The sequence below is a fragment of the Balaenoptera ricei genome, chromosome 20 (genome assembly GCF_028023285.1).
Source record: "Balaenoptera ricei isolate mBalRic1 chromosome 20, mBalRic1.hap2, whole genome shotgun sequence".
Classification (NCBI taxonomy): Eukaryota; Metazoa; Chordata; class Mammalia; order Artiodactyla; family Balaenopteridae; genus Balaenoptera; species Balaenoptera ricei.
Window position 1 is genome coordinate 8,208,519 of NC_082658.1, and position 18,973 is coordinate 8,227,491.

General features: G+C 58.4%; 1 protein-coding gene across 3 annotated transcripts in view; it reads right to left on the bottom strand.

Annotated features, from left to right (window-relative positions):
- Window positions 1-869: 869 nt before the first annotated feature.
- Window positions 870-18,973, bottom strand: part of UBE2O (ubiquitin conjugating enzyme E2 O) — a 56,898-nt gene continuing 38,794 nt past the window's right edge. The window contains exons 2-18 of one of the 3 annotated variants that reach the window (XM_059909008.1): window positions 14,076-14,135; window positions 13,840-13,950; window positions 11,740-11,837; window positions 11,160-11,223; window positions 10,346-10,489; window positions 9,905-10,014; window positions 9,693-9,768; window positions 8,924-9,396; window positions 8,396-8,550; window positions 8,034-8,146; window positions 7,812-7,940; window positions 7,114-7,203; window positions 5,642-6,338; window positions 5,267-5,403; window positions 3,342-3,545; window positions 3,189-3,246; window positions 870-3,043 (exon numbers count right to left, since the gene is read on the bottom strand). In XM_059909008.1, the coding sequence (XP_059764991.1) occupies window positions 2,373-3,043; window positions 3,189-3,246; window positions 3,342-3,545; window positions 5,267-5,403; window positions 5,642-6,338; window positions 7,114-7,203; window positions 7,812-7,940; window positions 8,034-8,146; window positions 8,396-8,550; window positions 8,924-9,396; window positions 9,693-9,768; window positions 9,905-10,014; window positions 10,346-10,489; window positions 11,160-11,223; window positions 11,740-11,837; window positions 13,840-13,950; window positions 14,076-14,135 (3,390 nt within the window). In that variant the 3' untranslated portion in view covers window positions 870-2,372. Of the gene's footprint in view, window positions 3,044-3,188; window positions 3,247-3,341; window positions 3,546-5,266; window positions 5,404-5,641; window positions 6,339-7,113; window positions 7,204-7,811; window positions 7,941-8,033; window positions 8,147-8,395; window positions 8,551-8,923; window positions 9,397-9,617; window positions 9,769-9,904; window positions 10,015-10,345; window positions 10,490-11,159; window positions 11,224-11,739; window positions 11,838-13,839; window positions 13,951-14,075; window positions 14,136-18,973 lie in introns of all 3 variants that reach the window. The other 2 variants (XM_059909007.1, XM_059909009.1) reach the window with 2 other exon arrangements.

Sequence of the window (18,973 nt, forward strand, 5' to 3'; positions counted from 1 at the left end):
TTTTGGTGGTGGGCACGGGATCAGAGCTGGTCCCGGCTGCTTTTGTAGGGGTGGGGCCCTGCCCCAGTGATGATTATGCCACATCTGGCCTGGAGCCAACTGCCTGTTCGCACAAGCGGGAAGACTGAGGCTCAGAGCGAGTATGTCTTACCTAGGGCCACACGGCCAGCGAGTCTCAGCAGGAAGAGAAAATGTCTCTCTCCGAGTTAGGCGCCCTGGGGAAACCTGGCAAGGAGCAACGGAAGTCAAAATGGCAGGCAGCTGTCCCCTTTTTACGAGGAGTCCGTCATCCCTCCAGGGAGGAATCTAGGTCTCCCTCAGCCTCCCCTGCCCTCCTCCAGCCCGTCCTTGTGGGGGAGTGGTGGGCAGGGGTTAAAAGGAAGCAGCAGCGAGGGGCAGATGCCATCCGCTCAAAGTGGGGAAACCTTTTGGCTTCAAGCCCAGGCCAGGTGCTGCCAAGTCAGCTCCCCCAGCATCTGGAAGGAGCTGAACCGGTGCAACTGGTCAGTCACGGGCCCCTGGGGACCACAGCTACTGCTGATGCACTGCTGAAAGGTGGCTCTTGAGGAACAGGACACGGGCCCTGCTCGGAGGCGAGAGCACCGACCCACTGAACTTCTAGACCCTCGTCTCCCGGCCCCTGTGAGTCCCCTGACGGGAGACGCGGAGACGCAGAAGCAGGCTGGGAGGAGAAGGTGCCGCTGCCTCGAGCCTCCCCAGCAACAGGGATCTTTCCTTCCCCGGGGGAGGGTGTGTGAGGTGCCCCCGAGGGGAAGAAAGGCGACAGAGCCAGACGGATGGCAGAGGCAGATTTAATGGTGCCACCTTGTCTTTTTTGTACATTGTAATGAGCCAAACAAAAAAAAAAATGCAAGTAAAAAAAAAGTTTAATCACACAGCACTTTATACAGGTATCTTAAGCAGGAGGCATTCACATCTCCACATGAACAACGCACCGGGAAGCACAGCCCCAGCAGTCACTCCGGGTGATCCTCAAACAAGACACCGACTCCGGCCCCGCCCTTCCCCGCGCTGCTGCGCGGCTGCGGCAGCTCAGGTGCGGAGCCAGCGTAAGGCGGACAAGACGCATCATGCTTTGGCTTATTTTGTCTTTTTTTTTCTAGTAAGAGTTAATATCTTTGCTTTTGAGATTTATTTTCTTTCAATCTTAAATATTACATACATACACCAAAATTACATAGCTGCAATGTGCTCAACAGCTTCCTATTCAACTGGAGCTTCACATTATCAAACGCTTAGAAAACTTGTAAACCTCTGGGCCCGTCTCTGCGAGGGAGAAGCCTGCCGGCCGCCTCTCTCCCGCATTGAGCCTGCAGCTTGTAAGTGAAGGGCTGACAGGCCTCGCTCTCATCCTCCGGGAGAGAGGGCTGGCTCGCTGTGTTCAGGGAGCTACATGCCGCCTCCCAGCGTTAGCATTTGATAGTGGGAGGGGCACAGTCTACAGGGGAGGCCCTCGCACTTGCCCTAGCCTTGTCTGTGCTGCTGCCTCCTGGGGCCCTGGGATGGGGCTGAGCGGGGGGAGCAGATGGGCAAGGCCCTGAAGCCAGAGCTGCCATCCCCCAGCCCCATGGGACAGCAAGAGCAAGGCACCTACAGCCGTTTCTTTCCCTGCAGCTCCCTGGTCCTCACTCCATGTCAGCGTGTGAGGGCCACCACCTCTCCTGGGGGTCACCCTGAACCCAGCCTGGTCCCAACCTCTCTTAGAGAGCGAGTTCAACAGGCCCGAAGGCTCTCCTGTGTAAATTGGGCCAGAGCAGAGCCAGGAGTCTGTGACGGCAGCTGCAACTCCCAAGGGAGAGTGTTGGTGCTGGGAGATGAGGGAGGAGGCGGTTGGTGGTGGCAGCAGGAGGGCCTGGGACACTATGAAGCTACAGTGGGACTGAAGAGGACAAAGGGGACCGGGGAACCGCTGGAGCAACCCACACTTCATGCAAGGCACGTCCACTCGTCCCACGGGTCCGGTCCCGCGGGTCCGCACACACCTGGGCCCCGAGTTCTCCCGTGTCAGCCCCCACGAAAGGCCCACCTCCGACCTGAGGTGGAGATGGCGAGGGAGGAAGTGCTGGAACACCCTGCCTAGGGTGACAAGTGGAAAATCAGCAACAGGGCTCAGATTTTCCTTGCCACGGGGACCCGCTTGCTGGAAGATTGCTTGGGAATAGAAATGGCAGCATCTCAAGAAACTTCCTGCACTTCAGCATCAAACTCACCTTGGGAAGAAGAGGGCAATGGGCGGGGCTTGCACTGGGGACAGAGGAGGAAAGGGAAGAGGGGAGGTTCCAGGGGAGGGAGTGAGCAGGCAGCAGCTGGCCTCTCCGCGCGGCGACGCTCCTTCCTCCAGGGCTGGCTGACTACTTGTCCTCCGCGCTCTCGGGCATGCCCGCCTCCATCAGAGCGGCCCGGAACTGCGTCAGGACCCCCCGGATGCTCTTGATGAAACCCTTAGAAAGCGGAAAGAGGGGGAAGCCGATGTCAGGGTAGCCACTCTTCTCAGGTAAGAAGCTCCGGTAGCTCTTTCTCCGCTTCTTTGGTTTGACACTGGGTGGCCCTGAGGCGTCAGGCGCTGCCTCCGAAGTCTGGTCTGTGCGGTCCCTGCTGGCTGAGGCCGGGCCCTGCGCGCCGCCCTCCGAGTCTGAGCCCTGGGAGGCCTCTCCAGGGGCCAGCCCTCCGTCCTCAGGTTCTTCTCGGCCGTAGTCTGAGAGCTCGGCCACAGCTGGCGGCTCTGGCGAGCTACTGTCCTTGGGAAGCCCGTTGGGCAGCGCTTGGGCCCCCTCCAGCAGGGTGTGGGTTTCCAGCCAGGACTCAATGCGGTTCACCAGCCGCCAGCCGCCAGTACTGAAGTGCTGCCGGATCTCCTGCTCGAAGACCTCGGGCGGCCGCCGCACCAGCTGGGTCATGGACTGCACCACGCGGATGAGCGCCATCTCGTTGTAGCAGCGACTGTTCTCATAGCCCTCCTGCAGGCCGCGGTCGCTGTCAAAGCCGGCTTCGTTGTAGTACGGTTCATTCACCAGGATCAGACCTGCGGGAGGAGAAGCCCATCAGGCCCGCCCGACCTCAACCCCCGAGAGGAGGCCAGAGCTACAGACAGGAGGTGGGGGATGCAAAAGCCAGAGTCACTGTGCCCTCCGGCAGCCCTGTCACCACCCCGGCCCCGCCCACCGTACCTTGGATGGAGATGAGCACCTGGAGAAGGCTGGATTTGCTCGTCCACCTCTCTGTCCCCTAAAACACACACAGTGCGATCGATCAACTCTGTCCCAGACACCTGCCCAGACTGGCCTCCCCCAATCCTGACCAGGTGCCGGCACTGTACCCACCTTTCCAATCCAGGTGCCCAGGAGGCTGACGCACACCTTCCCATTGTCATACAGGTTGGGGTTCAGACGGCCACTGCACTGGGAGAGGTAGCAGAAGTGGGGGGGCACGGCTGGGTAGATGTTGGGGAGCTGGATGTCAAACAGGTAGAGGCCGTCCTCGTAGGGGGTGCGAGTGGGGCCCCTGATTAGGGCCGAGAAGAGGTCCTAGAGGAGGAGGGAGGGAGGGAAGGCTGAGGTTGGCGGCGGGCTTCCACATGGGGCACCTGGATGTGATCCTTTCCAGGGCGCTGTGCGGCTCCAGCAGGAGCAGGAGGAGCGCCCTGGGACTCCAGACACTGCCAGCAACAGAGAACCTAAACGCAAACACCTCTGTGCAGACCTGCTTGGCATCTTTTAACTCCTGGCACAAAAAGAATTTTCCAAGCCGGTTTTTATCCTACCAGGTTTTTTCCTTATAAATCATTACTTGTAAGTTGCGTTCCTCAAAACAGCCCCCCACCCCCCGTGAAGCAAGCAACGATTACAACCCATCAGAAGACGAAAGAACATTCCAGGATGGCAAGGCTGCACTTGCTTTTAGGGAACTAGAAGGATGAGAGGAATTGAAGTCGGGGAAAATGCTGGGAGACCACTAGAAACTCAGGCTGTAAGTCATCAAGGAGACTCTCCACAGACACCGGAGATCCACACTGACTGTCGGGGTTGGGGGGGACACCATCGCCAGGGCAACGTGCCGGGTGAGCAACGAGCTGAGAGCCGGCTAGGGCCAAGGACTAGCTGGGGTGATGGAATCCTCTCGTGCACTTGGGACTGGAGCCACGCTGTGGGCCTCAAGATAACACACGATTTCCCTTTCCCTCTGAGTGAGATTTGGGTAGAAAGTGAACAAAAGAGTTCTTCCGTCAGCAGAGCTGAGACGGGTTGGAATTTTCAAAAGGAATTTTACTAAAACCCAAGGAAAACTAAAAGCATCATCAAGAACCTCGAGCAGCCCTGACCATGCACGCGCTCCTGGCCCTGCCCTGGGGTTTCTGACCGCCTGCAGGCCCATTTCAACAGTGCCTCTCTTTGTGGTCCCTTTCCTTTGGCCCCTTCCTCCAGGCCTGGGCTGGAGCTGAGGCCTCACTCGGACCCAGATTCAGTGTCTCGCATGGTGCCTGGGCACACAGCAAGGCCCAGTGAAGGTCTGCTGAACAAATAAGGTGGCAGATGGACCACGCTCGCTCATTCCTGGAACAAACAAGGAAGCGCTCACACGCCTCCACCAGCATGACTCAAAACACGGGGCCCAGGTCACAAACAGAAGTGGCAAATGGAGTGTGACGTGGCCACGGGAGGCTATACTGTCCTGTAGCTAAAAAGCAATGACCTACATCAGTGTGAATCAACATGGGTAGGTCTCAAAAATTACCCTGTTGACTGAAAAACAACAAGTTATAGATGATGTGTATGATGATGTCCTATTCGTGTAGAACAAATCCTACAAGATAGTCTGGTTTATGGTGATGCACGAACATGTAAACATATAAGAAGATCATCTGGAAGGAGACCCATGAAACTCCTACTAAGGTCATGGCCGCTGGGGGCAGGGTGAGGATTGGTCAAAAGCAACTATGACTTTTTCTAAAACGTTCTAATTTTTCAAAAAACGAGAAAAGAGTCAGGTAATCATTATAATCTTAAACTAACTTTTAGAAGGACGACCATCTGGTCTGGACACACGCATGGGACTCCTGCCAGCCGTGTGGCTCCCCTGGCGGAGCCTGCCCTGCCCTCTCAGGAGTCCCTCAGGCCTGCAGGTCCAGGGGCCGAGGCTGCAGCCTCTCGGGCACCAGGCGCCCACACAGCACAGCCACACCCGCACCAGGTGGTCCCTAGGCCCCTGAGAGGCGCCTCCGCGGCCCGGCCCGCACCAGGCTACTTGCCATTCTATCCTCGAAGGTCTTGACCATGATGCCGTCGGGCAGCGAGGTAGCCAGCAGGGCCATCTCCTTCCGCACCGTGCTGAAGAACTTCTTGGCTTCTGGAGGCTGGAACTCAATTTTCTTAAAAGAGTGATTTGCTAGAGGGGGAAAGAGAGCGGTCAGCTCCTCAGGGCAAGGCCTGTGAACTCCACCTGGAGGCGCGGCGGCCGCTGGGAGCGCTCCCCCGACAGGTGGATGAACCCACATGCTCCCTGCCCTCCTCTCCTGGCATGGGGACTGGTGCCCAGGCCAGGGAAACGGCTCCCCCGCCCTGGGCGGCAGCCGGGGGCCAGCCACCTGGCCTCCAGATCTGGAACACACACGGGGCGAACTCACAGGGCGCGAACTCCAGCACCGAGAAGACCTCGCCCTTGGCGCTGGTGAAGGTGACCCCGGGCTTGCCGCCGCACTGCTGGCAGAGCACCGGGGTCTCGCTGGGCCACTCGGCCTTCACCGGCGACTGCCCCTCGGGCTTGTCCTCCTTGCGCTCCGTGTCTGGCACCGCCTCCATCTTCTCCTCCTCTACGATGGCCACGTTGTCCAGGGTCTTCTTGAGGTTCTCCTGCAGCTTCTTGATGTCGTCCAGAAACTTCTTCTCCCGAGTCGGCTTCTCCGGCTCCGCCGTGGGGGAGGTGGGCGAGCCCGTCAGAAGCTGCTCCACGGTCATGTTCTTGAGGCTCTCCAGGATCTTGATGGCCTCTTTCAACTCCCGGAAGCTCTTCGGGGGCCCATCCTTGCCAGCCTTCTCCATCAGCCCAGCCACAGGGCTGGCCATGGCCACGGCTCCCTGGATGGCGGCCGTGGCGGCCTCCTCGCTGATCAGCACTCCCTTGTCCTCCTCGGGGGCCGCTGGCGGCTCGGCAGCCGGGATGGGGGGCTCCTCTATCTTGGGGTGCTCGTCCTCCACCAGCCCATTGTCCGTCTCCCAGCTGTCACTGTCATCCTCCCACTCATCCGAGGACGCCCCACTGGTGCTGCCTTCTACCGAGTCATAGTCTGACTCCTCGATCTCAGACTCGATGTTGTACAGGTGCTGGTGGGGGGAGACGGGGCGCGGGCCATTCAGGGGCGCCCTGCCAGGACCCCAACCCTCAGAGCTGATGGTGACGGGGCGCCCTGAAGCCTCGGCAGCCACGCCACCCTTCCTCCCTCTCCTGCTCTGGCCTCCGCAGTTGGGCCTCTGTGCTTGGTGGTCCCTAGGCCCCTGAGAGGCACCTCCGCTGCCCCAGCCCCACCCATGGGCCCAAAGCCCAGCCAAGGCCTGTTCCAGCCTCCTCGCCACTGAGTGCACTTGGTCAGCTGGGCCGTGTCACACCCTGTTCCCGTCCCTGGAATGGCCTCCTGGACGAGGGGTGAGCCAGCCCTCCCCCATCCCATGTCGGTGCCAGGGGAGGGGAGCTGGGGTGCGAGCGTCAGCTCCAACAAGGGAGCGAAGAAGCAGCGTCCAAAACAGCCCTGCTGCCCAGAACCCACCTGCTTCCTCTCCCTGGTCTGCGAAAGGTTTCCTAGAAGTGTTGGTGCGAAGGCTCTGTTTCTTAAAGGAAGCAACCTGTGTTTTCTTAGCACAGTGAGATGAGGATCCAGGCAGAGCTGGGAGGTCTGTGAAAATCTACACACGACTGGCAATCCAGCTGTAGGCTGCCTCTCTGCCTTCCCGACTCTCTCACCCCGGGGCTCTGGGTGTAATACTGCCTTTCCTTTCCCTGAGACCTTACTCCCCAAAAGCAGACTCCCTGGCCAGGAAGATGTGAGCTCCCGGCCCGGCTGCCACGGTCTGGAGCCGCGTGGTGGGCTCTGCAGGGGCTCACCTGGGGCAGGATGATGGTCTTCGAGTTATCAGCCCACACCACCTCCACCTTGCTGCTGACGTCCACGCGGGCCACCTGGCCGACCGATGGCTGCAGGGCAAATGGGGCAGGCTCAAAGGTGCAGCTCTCCAAGGGTGAGGGGAGGGGCAAGACCATGAGTAGAGAAGGGATGTGGGCACCAGCCACAGACCACCGTGAGTAACTCGAGCACGGGACCCTTTGGTTGAAACACCCCCAATGCTCGCCGTCCACTGAACCTCCCCCTCACTCCCTTCCTGCTTGCAGCACCCTGGTCTCTCCGGGGTTCCAGACATTCCCAGGATGGGGTTCCAGCCTCGGGACTTTTGTCCCCACTCTTCCTCTGCCTGGAATCTGCCCGGGCCCAGCTCAGACGCCACCTCCCCAGGCCTCTCCTGTGCTCCTATAGCACCTGACACCACGCTCGTGGCGCTGAGGACAGGAATGGGCTTCTCTAATAAGCCCAGGGAGCAGCTGTGTGAACGAGGCCTGAGCCCGGCAGGCAGGTGAGTCCTCGTGCAGGTGCTCGGACTGAGCGGCCCCACTGCCGGCAGCCGCTCTCCTGGGGAAGGCGCTTGGGGTGGACACGCAGCCCAGAGGACTTGCAGGTCTCGGCTCCTGGTGCCACCTGGTGGCACCATCAGGTACTGCAGCTGCCACACAGGCCAGGGCGTACGTACCTCATCCTCCCTGTGAGGCCCTCCATCCTCAGTGTTGCCAATTCGGATAACGATATCGGTTGTGCGGAACCGAAAGTCAGGGTGATCGGCAATGTCGTAGACGCTCACATCTTCCTCCTCTCCGATCAGCTGGGGAGGGATGGGTGGTCGTGAGCCCAGGGGCCCTACATCCAGCCCACCAGAGCCCACCCTGAAGGAGACGCGGGGGCAGCACCCACTCACCTCCACGTCGTCCCCACTCGGCCGCAGCTTGAACCACTTCACCATGCAGGTGCGGCCCACGTGGTCCCCAGACTGCACCACGCCGTAGACAGCGGGGTCCGGACAGCTCTGGACTGGGGACCCAGCGGGGTGGGGGTGGGGGGGACATGACTAGCTAAGGCGCCCTGGTGGTGCCACCTGCCACCCACCCACCCACTGCACGTCAACCACAACGGGGCCCAGAACCCACGGCTTCCCTGGCTTGGTCAGTGCAGGCCAGAAAGGCTCCCCGAGTCTTCAGAAGAGTGAGCCACCGTCCAAGGGGAGTGTCCTTGATGCCCAGACCTCTCGCCCCTTCTCCCCTTCTCCCCGCCCGGCACTACCTCGCTTGTCCACCACGAAGTCTCCGGGGCAGAACTCGTTGTTGTCCAGGTGGTGCACAGGGAAGAGGTCGTTGGAGCGGACGTTGCACTCCACGGAGCCGTCCTGCCACATCACGTCTGCTGAGGTCATCGTGGTCACCACCTCCACCGCCACCCTGCAGCGCAGGACCAGTGAGGAAAGCGCAGCTACGCTCTCTACCCACCGCCCCGCCCCGCGGGCTCGGTAACCTGAAACTCTTAGCATCAGGCAGCAGGGAAGAAACAGTCTCCCCACCAGGCATCTCCTCCTGGAACGGCCCCGTCCTGCCCTCTCCCACTCCCAGATCCCTCCCTCCCACCCGGCCAACCCCAGGCACCCACGTCATCTCGGCTGGGCACCCCTGAGCCTTCACGGGGCTTGCAGACCATGTGTGCGCCCATGTGCACATGAGCCTGAGTGTGCATGCGTGTGGGAGCGGGGCGGGGGCAGGAGGGGAGGGTCTCAGGCTGGACACCCGGCCGGGAAAGAGAGGGTGCCCCTGAGTTTACCTGTCCCCCGGCTTGAAGTCACGAGTGATCTTATTCTTCTTCCTCTTGTGTTTCCGCTTTAAGTTCTTGATGGACAAGGGGATGCTCTTCTTGCGACCTGTGCCGCTGCCGCTCTGGGAGGAGGTGGTGGAGCTGGCGGAGGAGGTCACTGAGCTGGTGTCGTCCGTGTCGTCGGCGGCCTCGTCATCGGCGTCCTGCTCGGCCGAGTGCAGCCTGTCATCCCCGCCCTCCTTCAGCAGGAAGGGGGGCAGCTGCTCGCCCACCTCGTGGGCCTCCTCGGGGCCCTCGTCCTGCATCTCCACTGGGCTGGCAGACCCATCAGGCGTCTCCTCGGGGCTGGCGGACCCTGCTTCACTCTTGGCTTTGGCCACCCCCTTCTTGCCTGTGTCCTCCATGGAATGGTCCCTGGAGCACTGGGAGTCCGGGGAGCAGGACATGATCCTCACGACCTGCTTCTTGAGGAGGCGCTTCACCTGCGGGGTCGGAATGGGGAGGGCGGGCACTGTGGAGAGCCGGCTGACGCGGCCGGACCCCAGGCAGCTCGGTCTGAGGGGTGACAGCTGTACACACCTAACTGGCCTGCAACGGTCATCAGGGCTGCCCCCCAAGGCCTAAAGCACAGACCTTCCTGCTGTGGAAATGGCTCAAGGCCAGTTCCTCAAACGCCCGCCAAGCCCCAACCCCGAGGACATACCTTCTTGGCCATAGAGCCCTCCCCCTGGGCGCAGTGTTTTTCTGGACATTCACAGGCAATCTTGGCCGGCTCTACCTTGGCTGGGAAGACATACAGACAGCGCTCCCCGAGCTGCCGCTGAGCATGGTCAAAGCATCCGAGACGCTTCACCCTGGGAGGGGAGAGAGGAGAGGCAGGGGCTGGGCCAGGGGGTTCTCAGCCCCGCGCACCCGTGCCCGCGGCCCAGAGACTTGCTTGGGGACTGCCCCTGGGGGCGCTGGAGCGGGTGGCACACTGGAGCCGCTCACCTGCCTAGGTTTTCCTGGGTGATGACAGAGGGCGGGGGGCTGACGCTGTCCGTGCCCCCTGGACAGAAGCTCTTGGTAATCCACGTGACCTTCAGCTCCACAACCTGCACCTGGGGGTGGCGGGCGGGACAGGGCCACGGTCAGCAGGCTCTAACGCCCTCTCTTTAGGCAGCTGTCCGGAGCCCACCTGCCCCCAGAGCAGGAAGCAGGTCTTCATCACAGTGTAGCGCCAAGTCTGGACACCCCCAGAACAGGCCCACCCCAGGGGTCACTCACTGCGGCCTCCTCACCTCCAGTCAGGGCCCAGAGGACCTGCCACTCACCACCCTCCCACCTTGCTCGGCCCGGGTTCCCCTGGTCCTCAGAGCAGCCCCACCTCAGGTGAGGCAGGGTGGGTGGGAGATCCAGGGCCTCACCCCCCTGTCCTGCCCCCACCCCTACCTCTTCGACCAACACGCGGAACTTGCTCTTGGTGCTGAGCACGGGCTTGACCCCTGACAGCCACTGGACACTGGAGAAGATCTTGGCAGGGCCAATGAGCACCTGGCCTGGGTAGAAGCCGTAGGAATCATCAAAGAAGAGACCCTGCAGGATTTGGGGCCAGAGAAAAGTCCCCGTGAGCACTGCCTCCTCAGGGGAGGGTGCTCTCCATGCCCGCACCCCCTGCTCTGTGCCTGGCTCCTGCCGGCCCCGGGCCTCCACGCTCCACACCCCCTAAGGCTCCAGAGCAGCGCCTCCCAGACGTCAAGTGCACACAAATCACCAGGGATCTTGCTGAAATGCACGTCTGACCCATTCTGCTTCCAAGTTCTCAGGCCACAACAATGCCGCTGGTCCAGGGGCGGCACATTAAGTACTAAAGCTCTAGAGGGCAGGGGTCCCCAAACCTGCTTAATCACACACACTCCCTTAGTATTCTTATTTACAAACTGTGTCATGTACTACTGTTCTAAAATGTCAGTTGTAGTAAAATACTGCATACGCTCTTAAGAAAACAGGAGATTTAAAAAGGATGAGATACCAAGTTAACAAAATGCAAAGAAAGGTTCTACTGCTTTCTGCCCACACCCAAACTTTTATACCTTTGGATACACACCGCCCCTTTTCTAGGAAAGCAACGGTGTAGAAGCAGTGGTTAGCCTGGGTCAGCTCCAAGCTCTCTGCTGAGAAGTCCCTCCTGCACAGCCCAGGGGCTGGGGAACATGAGATGAGGGGCCCCCCGCCCCCCCAGGCTCCTTGGGTGGAGCCAACGTACAGAGTCGCTGACGTGCGGGCAGACATCGTAGAGCTTGGCACCATCCTCTGTGTTCATGGAGCACCTGCAACAGGGCACAGGGGCTTGGTTGGCACCCGACACAGTGCCTGAGTCTTAGGGGAGGCGAGGCAGCCAGGACCCCTTGTGGTGCTGGTCAGGCTCTAAAGGACTTGCCCAGAGGCGTCAATACGTCCGCCCCCCCAAAATAGGCAATTCATCCTCCGCCCACACCTCAGCCCCTGCACTGGTACAAGGAACTCTCCTACAAAAACAAGACTCTACCCCCCAGATCTGAGCGTTCACCACCATTAAAGTGCCTAAAATAAAGCATCAGCACCTCTCACGTGTCCTAAATGATAATGCAGCTCTCCCGAAGCCAGGGTAGAGCCTAGACCAGAAACTGAGCCAGAGAATCAGGCCAGGCTGACAAGGAGACCAGCCCAGGGTCAGGTCCTGAGACTCGAGGCCCCAAAAGCCTGCAGCCCCTGGCACGGCCCTCGAGGAACCGAGAAAACACCCCCTGCCCTCCTTCACGGGCTGCCCCTGCCGAACGATGGCTCCTCCGTGGTGAAATCCGCACCTGGCACCATTGGACAGCTTGAGGATGATCTGGTTCTTCAAGTCGTAGACCTTCCCCAGCCAGCAGTCATAGGCAATGTAGTCCCCATACATGAAGGGCTGCAGATCAGGGGGACAGGGGTGTGAGAGGTCTGGCCGATGACACTGGTGTCCAGGGCACCAATTCCTCTTGGTCCCACAGACAGGGGAGTAAGGCTCTAGATAGGTCCGACCTAATAGCTGCTGCAGCAGGCTTTCCCCCGAGAGTCCAGCTGCACCCCAGCTCCCCTCCCACGCAGAGGCAGAAGCTTGACGGCGTCCCAAGGACACAGGACACATAAGTGGGAGCGGGCTGGGGAGGGTGGTTATACAGACGAATAAGTAAGGTGATTTAAGCAAATAAATAACTAAACTGAGGATATCAAGAGCCAAGTCTCTCACTACTGGGGACGGCACTCACTAATACAGGAACAGGAAGGGGAAGAGAGGAGGAATCTGAGGAGCTAGACTGGAGCTGAAGGATCAAGATGAACTCGTACATCTTACACACAGAGAACAGGCACGGACACATTTAGACCTGTGTGTGTGTCTACGTATGCACACATACATGTGTTCCCTAGTGTTGTCCTGAATAGGGCCTAGTAGCAATTAGCACATCCAGCTTGCATCCAGATCTTGGCTTTTGAAATACCATTTTCTGAAAGGAACCAGGGCTCCTTGAAGAAACAGCTGATTCTAGGCTGGATGAGAAAAAATACAAGATGGAAAGAAGGTGTTTAAAAAAAAAATGGCGGGGATATGTCAAAAGGACACAGATGTCAGCTTGAAGGGGATCCTGCCGGCCAAATGTGGGATCATTCAGCAACAGAACAAATAATGACAGTAACAGGTTATAACCAACTGAATAAAACAGGAATCTCTGCATCCATACTGATGTACAAAAATGAATAAATGGGACAGAAAGTACAGCTCTTCCATACAGTATGCCAAACTAATAAAAACAAGACGGCAACGATGGAGTCATAAAATCACCATTTAGCAGCCCCAGAGTGCTGGCTGGTTCGGGTGGGAATTGTTAATGGAAGCTAATGCTGATGGATGGGGGTTTGAGAAGTACCGGGTTATTGACACAATCCCAGAATACCTCCCCACAAAATAAAAATAAATCGCCTGCAAAGGGGTGAATGCTGACTTTACGGTGGGGAGGCATGGCAGAGCCCCAGACGACTGGGGAACAAATGGAATGTCCCCACCCTGCGGCCGCGGGACGCTGCGGGCCAGCTTAGAGCTCAGCGCACTTCCGGGGCAGTTCTGCCGAGAACACAGGGCCCCAGGCTGGTCACGGGCACCATGGCCCCATGCTCAGGGTCACCCGTGATAAGGAAGACAAAGCAAGACTGGGGAACCTCTCCAGACTGGGGGAGATCAAAGAGCTGACAATTCTTGTGTGTGCTCCTGATGGAATCCTGGGTCAGAGGGGAAAAAGGAGATTGTTGGGACAACTGAATGAGGTCTGTGGATTGGATGGTAATGGGTCAAAGTCCTCGTCTGGGGCTTTGAATGGTGGTTAAACAGCAGAGTGTTCCTGTTTTGGGGAAATACACATTGTAGTATTTAGGGGTCATATAGCATCATACCTGTAGTTTGCTTTCAAATGTTTCAGAAAAGGGGAGGGGAGAGACAGAGAGGGAGAGAAGGCGGCGGGGGGAGTGAGAAAGAGAGAGCGACAGAGGAGTAGAGAGAGGTGGGGAAGGAGGGAGGAAAGGCGCTGGAGCTAACGCAGCAAAACGTCACCAGCTGAGGAACCTGGAAGCTGCAGGGGATAAAGGTACCTACAACTTTTCAGTAAGTTTGAAACCATTAAAAAAGTAAACTGAAAAGAAATTTATTCCAAAAAAAGCATTAGAGGAGAAGGGAAACCAGCAGTCTCTGCTGGAGACGTAAAGCTGCGCCCTGACCTCACGTCTGAATGGCTGACTCACGAGAAGCACGATCAGGCTGCAGGGAGCGAGCTGACCGCTGGGCTTGGCCGCCCGGCCTGGGAAGGCGCCGCGGAGAGGACCAGAGCCCCGAGCGGGGAGGTCAGCAGGGGTGGCAGGGGTGGCAGGCGGGGCGGGCTCACCCAGATGTGCTGCAGGTCCTTGCTGTTGACGGGGTAGACGATGCAGTTGGTGCCAATGAGCTTCACGGCGCAGTCGATGTTCACGTCGATCACCGTGCCACACTGGCTGTCCTGCGGGGGAGAAGGCATCCAGGTCCCGGCAGGCACCCCGCGGGGTCACCCGGCAGACCCGGCCAGGACCTGCCCCAGGCCACCCCCCCACCACCCTGCCCCACCGAGTGGGACGCGGGACTCACAGTGGAGCGCATGTGCCGGACCACATCCCGGGGCACCACGGAGCGGTCCTCTAGTTTCAACTGGAACAGAGAGCACAGGTGTCAGAGCACGGCCCCCAAAATCGCTACAGGATACAGTCTTCTCCCTACCTCTTAGTGAAGCGTGGCATACGTACAGCTAAGCGCACAAACCCTAAGCCCAGAGCTCGGCTTTGCCAAATCCCACGCGCCCCTCCAGCAGCACCCAGATCAGGAGACAGCACGCCAGGCGCGACCTCCCGCACCAAAGGCAAACACCGTGCTCACCAGCGGTAACTCTGATCACACTGAAGCGTGGCTAAATGACAGATCACGTAAGGCCTCATTTAAATTAAAGATTTAACAGCCCATTCTGCAGAGAGCAAAACATGTTGCTGTGAGTGGAATCCTTTTTCCAGCTTCTGCCTGCCCTGCACTCCTGCTGCCGAGCGCCGAGCAGGGTGGGCTGGAGGAGGAGCGTGACACTGGGCCGAGGGTCACCCTGAGGCCGCTATCGGCCTCACCACCTTCTAACCCGGGCCATCCTGCCCGGCCAGTCACAGCCTGCTCCTTATCTCCTGCCCCGCAGAGGACTGCAAGCTGCCGAGTAACCAACTCTCAGGACGCCGGCTTCTGGAGCCTGGCCAACTGCGCAGCAAGCACTGACCCGCCCCTCCACGACAGACCCCTCCCCCTGCCGGGCACCGGATGCCCCACAACAGCCCAGGCGGGAGACGCTTCTCCACTGGGCCAGTGCATCTTCCTTGCTGGTTCCCCAAACCTGGGGCCGCTCCTCTGTGGCTCCTCACTGAGTCCTGGGAACCGGTGCATCCCTGTGACTGCCCACCTCCCCGGCTCAGGCACCTCCAAGACCCCAAACTAGGCGGATGGAAGAGCTGTTCCCTCAAACACCCAACTGAACATTCAAGATCACTCCACCGCAGAACGTGGGGCCTGGACGGTGACCTCACGAGAGGAGAACTGAGAAGGGAGACACGTGCTTACGGGCACTGAAATCCTGCCAACGACTAAAGCAAACCCTGCTGTTAGTGGGATGTGACTTCAAAAAAAAGTAAAGGGGAAGCAACGGGCCCGCCATCAACAGGTGACAGAGATGCTCCTACAGGGACACAAGCCCGTGTTCCAGATGAGAGGGAGCCCCGGCGTTAAGCACACCGGACACTCACCTGCGCTGGCGCCGCAGCCTTGCAAAGCAGCCTCGCAAAGCGCTCGTGTAAAAGGTGGGGTGAGTGGCTCAGAGGATTAACGAGGCGCAGTGAAAGCACAGACGGCCACCAGGCGCCTGGCCCACAGTAAGGGCTCAGCCACCGCTAAGTGCCCTGATCACTCCACCTGCCTCCGCTGCCCCCTAGGCGCAGGCTGAAGACCCTGAGCTCAGGATCCAAGATCCCAGGAGGCTGCAAGGGGCCACGTGGAACTCCGCCAAGGGTGTGCTGGGAAGACAGTGCCGTTTTTCTAATTCAAAGAACCTCCTATCCTGTAACCCTCTGGGCCCAAATCCCTGGGTGGGACATGGTATCTTCAGTGCTGTCCCACCCTATCTCAAACCTCTGCTCCCATTTTAGACTTCAAAAAGCCACAACTGCAGGTCTTTCCAAGTTGCCGTGGAAACCAGAAGTTTCCAGTGAGGGGAAATCCACTGGGAGAGGGACAGTGCTGCATGGGGCGGGAGGTGACGCCGTGCTTGGGGCAGCTGCGGCTGCGGGCACAGGCTGCCTCGCGGGCTCAGGGACCCTGAGGAGAGACCCAAGTTGAGTCTGCACATCGTCCCAACCTCGGCGTCTGTGTCAGTCCCCGAGAGAGCTGCCAGGAAAGGAAGGGAGTGGCCCAAGCGCAGACCCTAAGTCAGCGCAGTCTTTGATGGGACACGGCCCAGCCTCGCTGCCCCCGAGGGGGTACGGGAAACTGAGGCTCCCGCTCTGAGGCCGAAGCAGGAACAACACAGCCCGTGAAAGCTGGCATCACAAGGACAGGGGTGGGTTTTCTCCTTCCTCCCTCTGTAGAACCTCTGCGAGGCTGTGGGGCAGGCAGGTCCCCGAGTTCCCAGGAGGGGGCCTGGTGAGCCAGCGTGTCCCTGGATGTGGCTCTCCTGACCTGCGCTTGGCCTCTTGCCCGAGTCTGACTCCCTTCCACCGTTAAGCTGGGTCTCCAGGCTCTTCTGATCTTGCACGACAACGACAATGACAGTGTAGAGCAGAGCGGGGTGGCAGGGAGGATAGAGGGGTGCAGGGGCCACTATTCTGGCTACATTTCTTTTTTTTTTTTCTTTTAATTAATTAATTAATTAATTTTGGCTGCGTTGGGTCTTCGTTGCTGCACGCGGGCTTTCTCTAGTCGCGGCAAGTGGGGGCTACTCTTCATTACGGTGCGCGGGCTTCTCATGGCAGTGGCTTCTCTTGCTGCGGAGCACGGGCTCTAGGCGCGCAGGCTTCATTAGTTGTAGCACATGGGCTCAGTAGTTGTGGCTCGTGGGCTCTAGAGCGCAGGCTCAGTAGTTGTGGCACACGGGCTTAGCTGCTCCGCGGCATGTGGGATTTTCCCGGACCAGGGCTCGAACCCGTGTCCACTGCACTGGCAGGCGGATTCTTAACCACTGTGCCACCGGGGTAAGTCCCTCTGGCTACATTTCTTTTCCTTGGGAATTCCAGAAAATGAGAACAAGACGCCTGGGAGGGTGAGGATGACTTGCAAGCCTCTCCATGCTCTTTCGCAAGCTTCCCTCCCAGGTGCCCACGTCCCACCACACCGGGCACTGCTCTTCCCACATCCGCCAGCCGCTCCAGCCGGGCATCTCCCACGGAACAGCGCTTACCCACGTCCTCCTCGCCTCTCCCTGTTCCGGGCACGTGCTCCCTGCATCTCGAAGGCTTTCAGAACCCCTGCTCTGGAAGGAACCTCTGCTCTGGAAGCCTCTCCTCACAGCGACAGCACAGCTGGTGTGTATTACACTCCATGCAGTTTTCTAGCACTTCACGTGTTTTAACCTGAGAAATCCTCCACAACTCCACGAAATAAGCATACTGTCATTGTCTTTACAGATAAGTAAACTGAGACAAAGAGAAAATAACTCATGTGTTCATGGTCACACGGCTCCTAAGTGGTGCCGCTGGGACTTCAACTCAGGCAGTCTGGCTCGAGTCCATTCGCTTAACCACAGAAGAAGCTCCTCCCTCCCCAGAGCAGTAGAGATAGGGACAGAGTAAAACACATTTCTGGCAGGTCCACACCCTCTGAAAGACAGTTAATTCTTCTCCTGGTTATAAAAGCAACAACTGCTCTATTCACTTCTGGGGCACATGGCAGGCGGCTGTGGTGGCCTCTGCCTGCGGACGTCATCAGGGCCCTGAGCACCCGCCGAGGCCGCCAGGTGGGAGACACCACCGGGTCTCAGCAGTTTGCCCATCTCTGCTCCTCCTACCCTTGAGAGATCAAGCACCCAGGCCACAGGCACCAGACACTGGAGGCTAACACCAGAGGGCGCTGTGCCTGCTCTAGGAAAACGCCACACTGTAAAGTGAAACTAAGCCATGAAACAGAGCCACGTTTTTTGTTAGGCACACCCTGGACGCAGTTTTAAAAAAATTGTTACCAGGGTGGGATCTGAGGCGGAAGGTGGATAGGTTTTAACTGTCATTATTGGCTCTAGAATTCTGAACAACCTCTGAGGTGGTGAACTATTGTTTAACATTTCTTGAGGCAGAGCTGTAGCTATCAGAGGTTTCTGAATAACGAAAAAAAGCAAGACAAGAAAGGTAACACACCAAAATGTTAAAGTGTCTGAGTGAAGAGGGGCTACAAGTGGTTTTAAAAATGAACATGCATTACTTTGGAGACTTTTAAAATTTTTAAAAATTGACGTATAGTTGATTTACAATATTGTGTTAGTTTCAAGTGTACAGCACAGCCATTTGTTTTTGTGGGTTCTTTGCAGATTATATTCCATTACAGGTTATTACAAGAGATTGGGTATAACTCCCTGTGCTTGGACACTTTTGTGACATGTCTGCGGGACATGCCTGGTGGAATCCGAGAGCCCACATCCTTTGCTTCCACTGCCTCCTCTGGAAACAGGAGTAGCAAACAACACATCTGCCCCGCATGGCGAGGATTCCTGCACCTGCTCTGGAGGAAGAGAGCCAGGCTTCAGGGAGGACAGGCACTGGTGAGATAAGTCCCGCTCTGACTCAGCCTCCATTCTAGTGCAGCAGAGAAACAGACAGACAGACAGACAGGCACGCGCAAACACACACACACACACACACACAGAGGTCAGGTGGTGTTATGTGCCATACAGAAAACCAAGGTACTAGCCAGGGTGTTGGGGGGAGAGGCTGGAAACGGGAGGGGAGCAAGAGCAAGCCATTTATTTTACGAGGGTGATCAGGAAAGGCCACTCCAAGGTGACACGTGACCAGAGATCTGAGTGTATTAAGGGAGTGAGCTTTCCAAGCAGACAGAAGAGCTACCCTGAAGACCCCGGTGGAGTGTGCCTGGGTGTTCGACGACCATCGGAGGCCAGCAGGGCTGCAGCAGAGCAGCAAGGAGCTGGAGGCGAGGCCAGGTGTCTCGGGCCTTAGCGAAAGCACCAGGGAAGGACCTGAGAGTCCATCCTGAGTGAGACGGAAGCCCTTGCAGGTCACTGAGCGGGGGCGTCACGTTAAAAGAATCATCTGGCTGTTGGGCAGGGTAGGGTGACCAGGCAGCCCAGTGGTTCTCAACTGGGGGCAACTCTGCCCCCCAGAGGACATCTGTAATGTCTGGAGACACGTTTGGTTGTCACAGCTGGGGGGAGGGGCTCCTGGTGGTTAGAGGCCAGGGATGCTGTTAAATATCCAACAATGCTCAGGACAGCCCCCCACAGCAGAGACTGACCCGGCCCA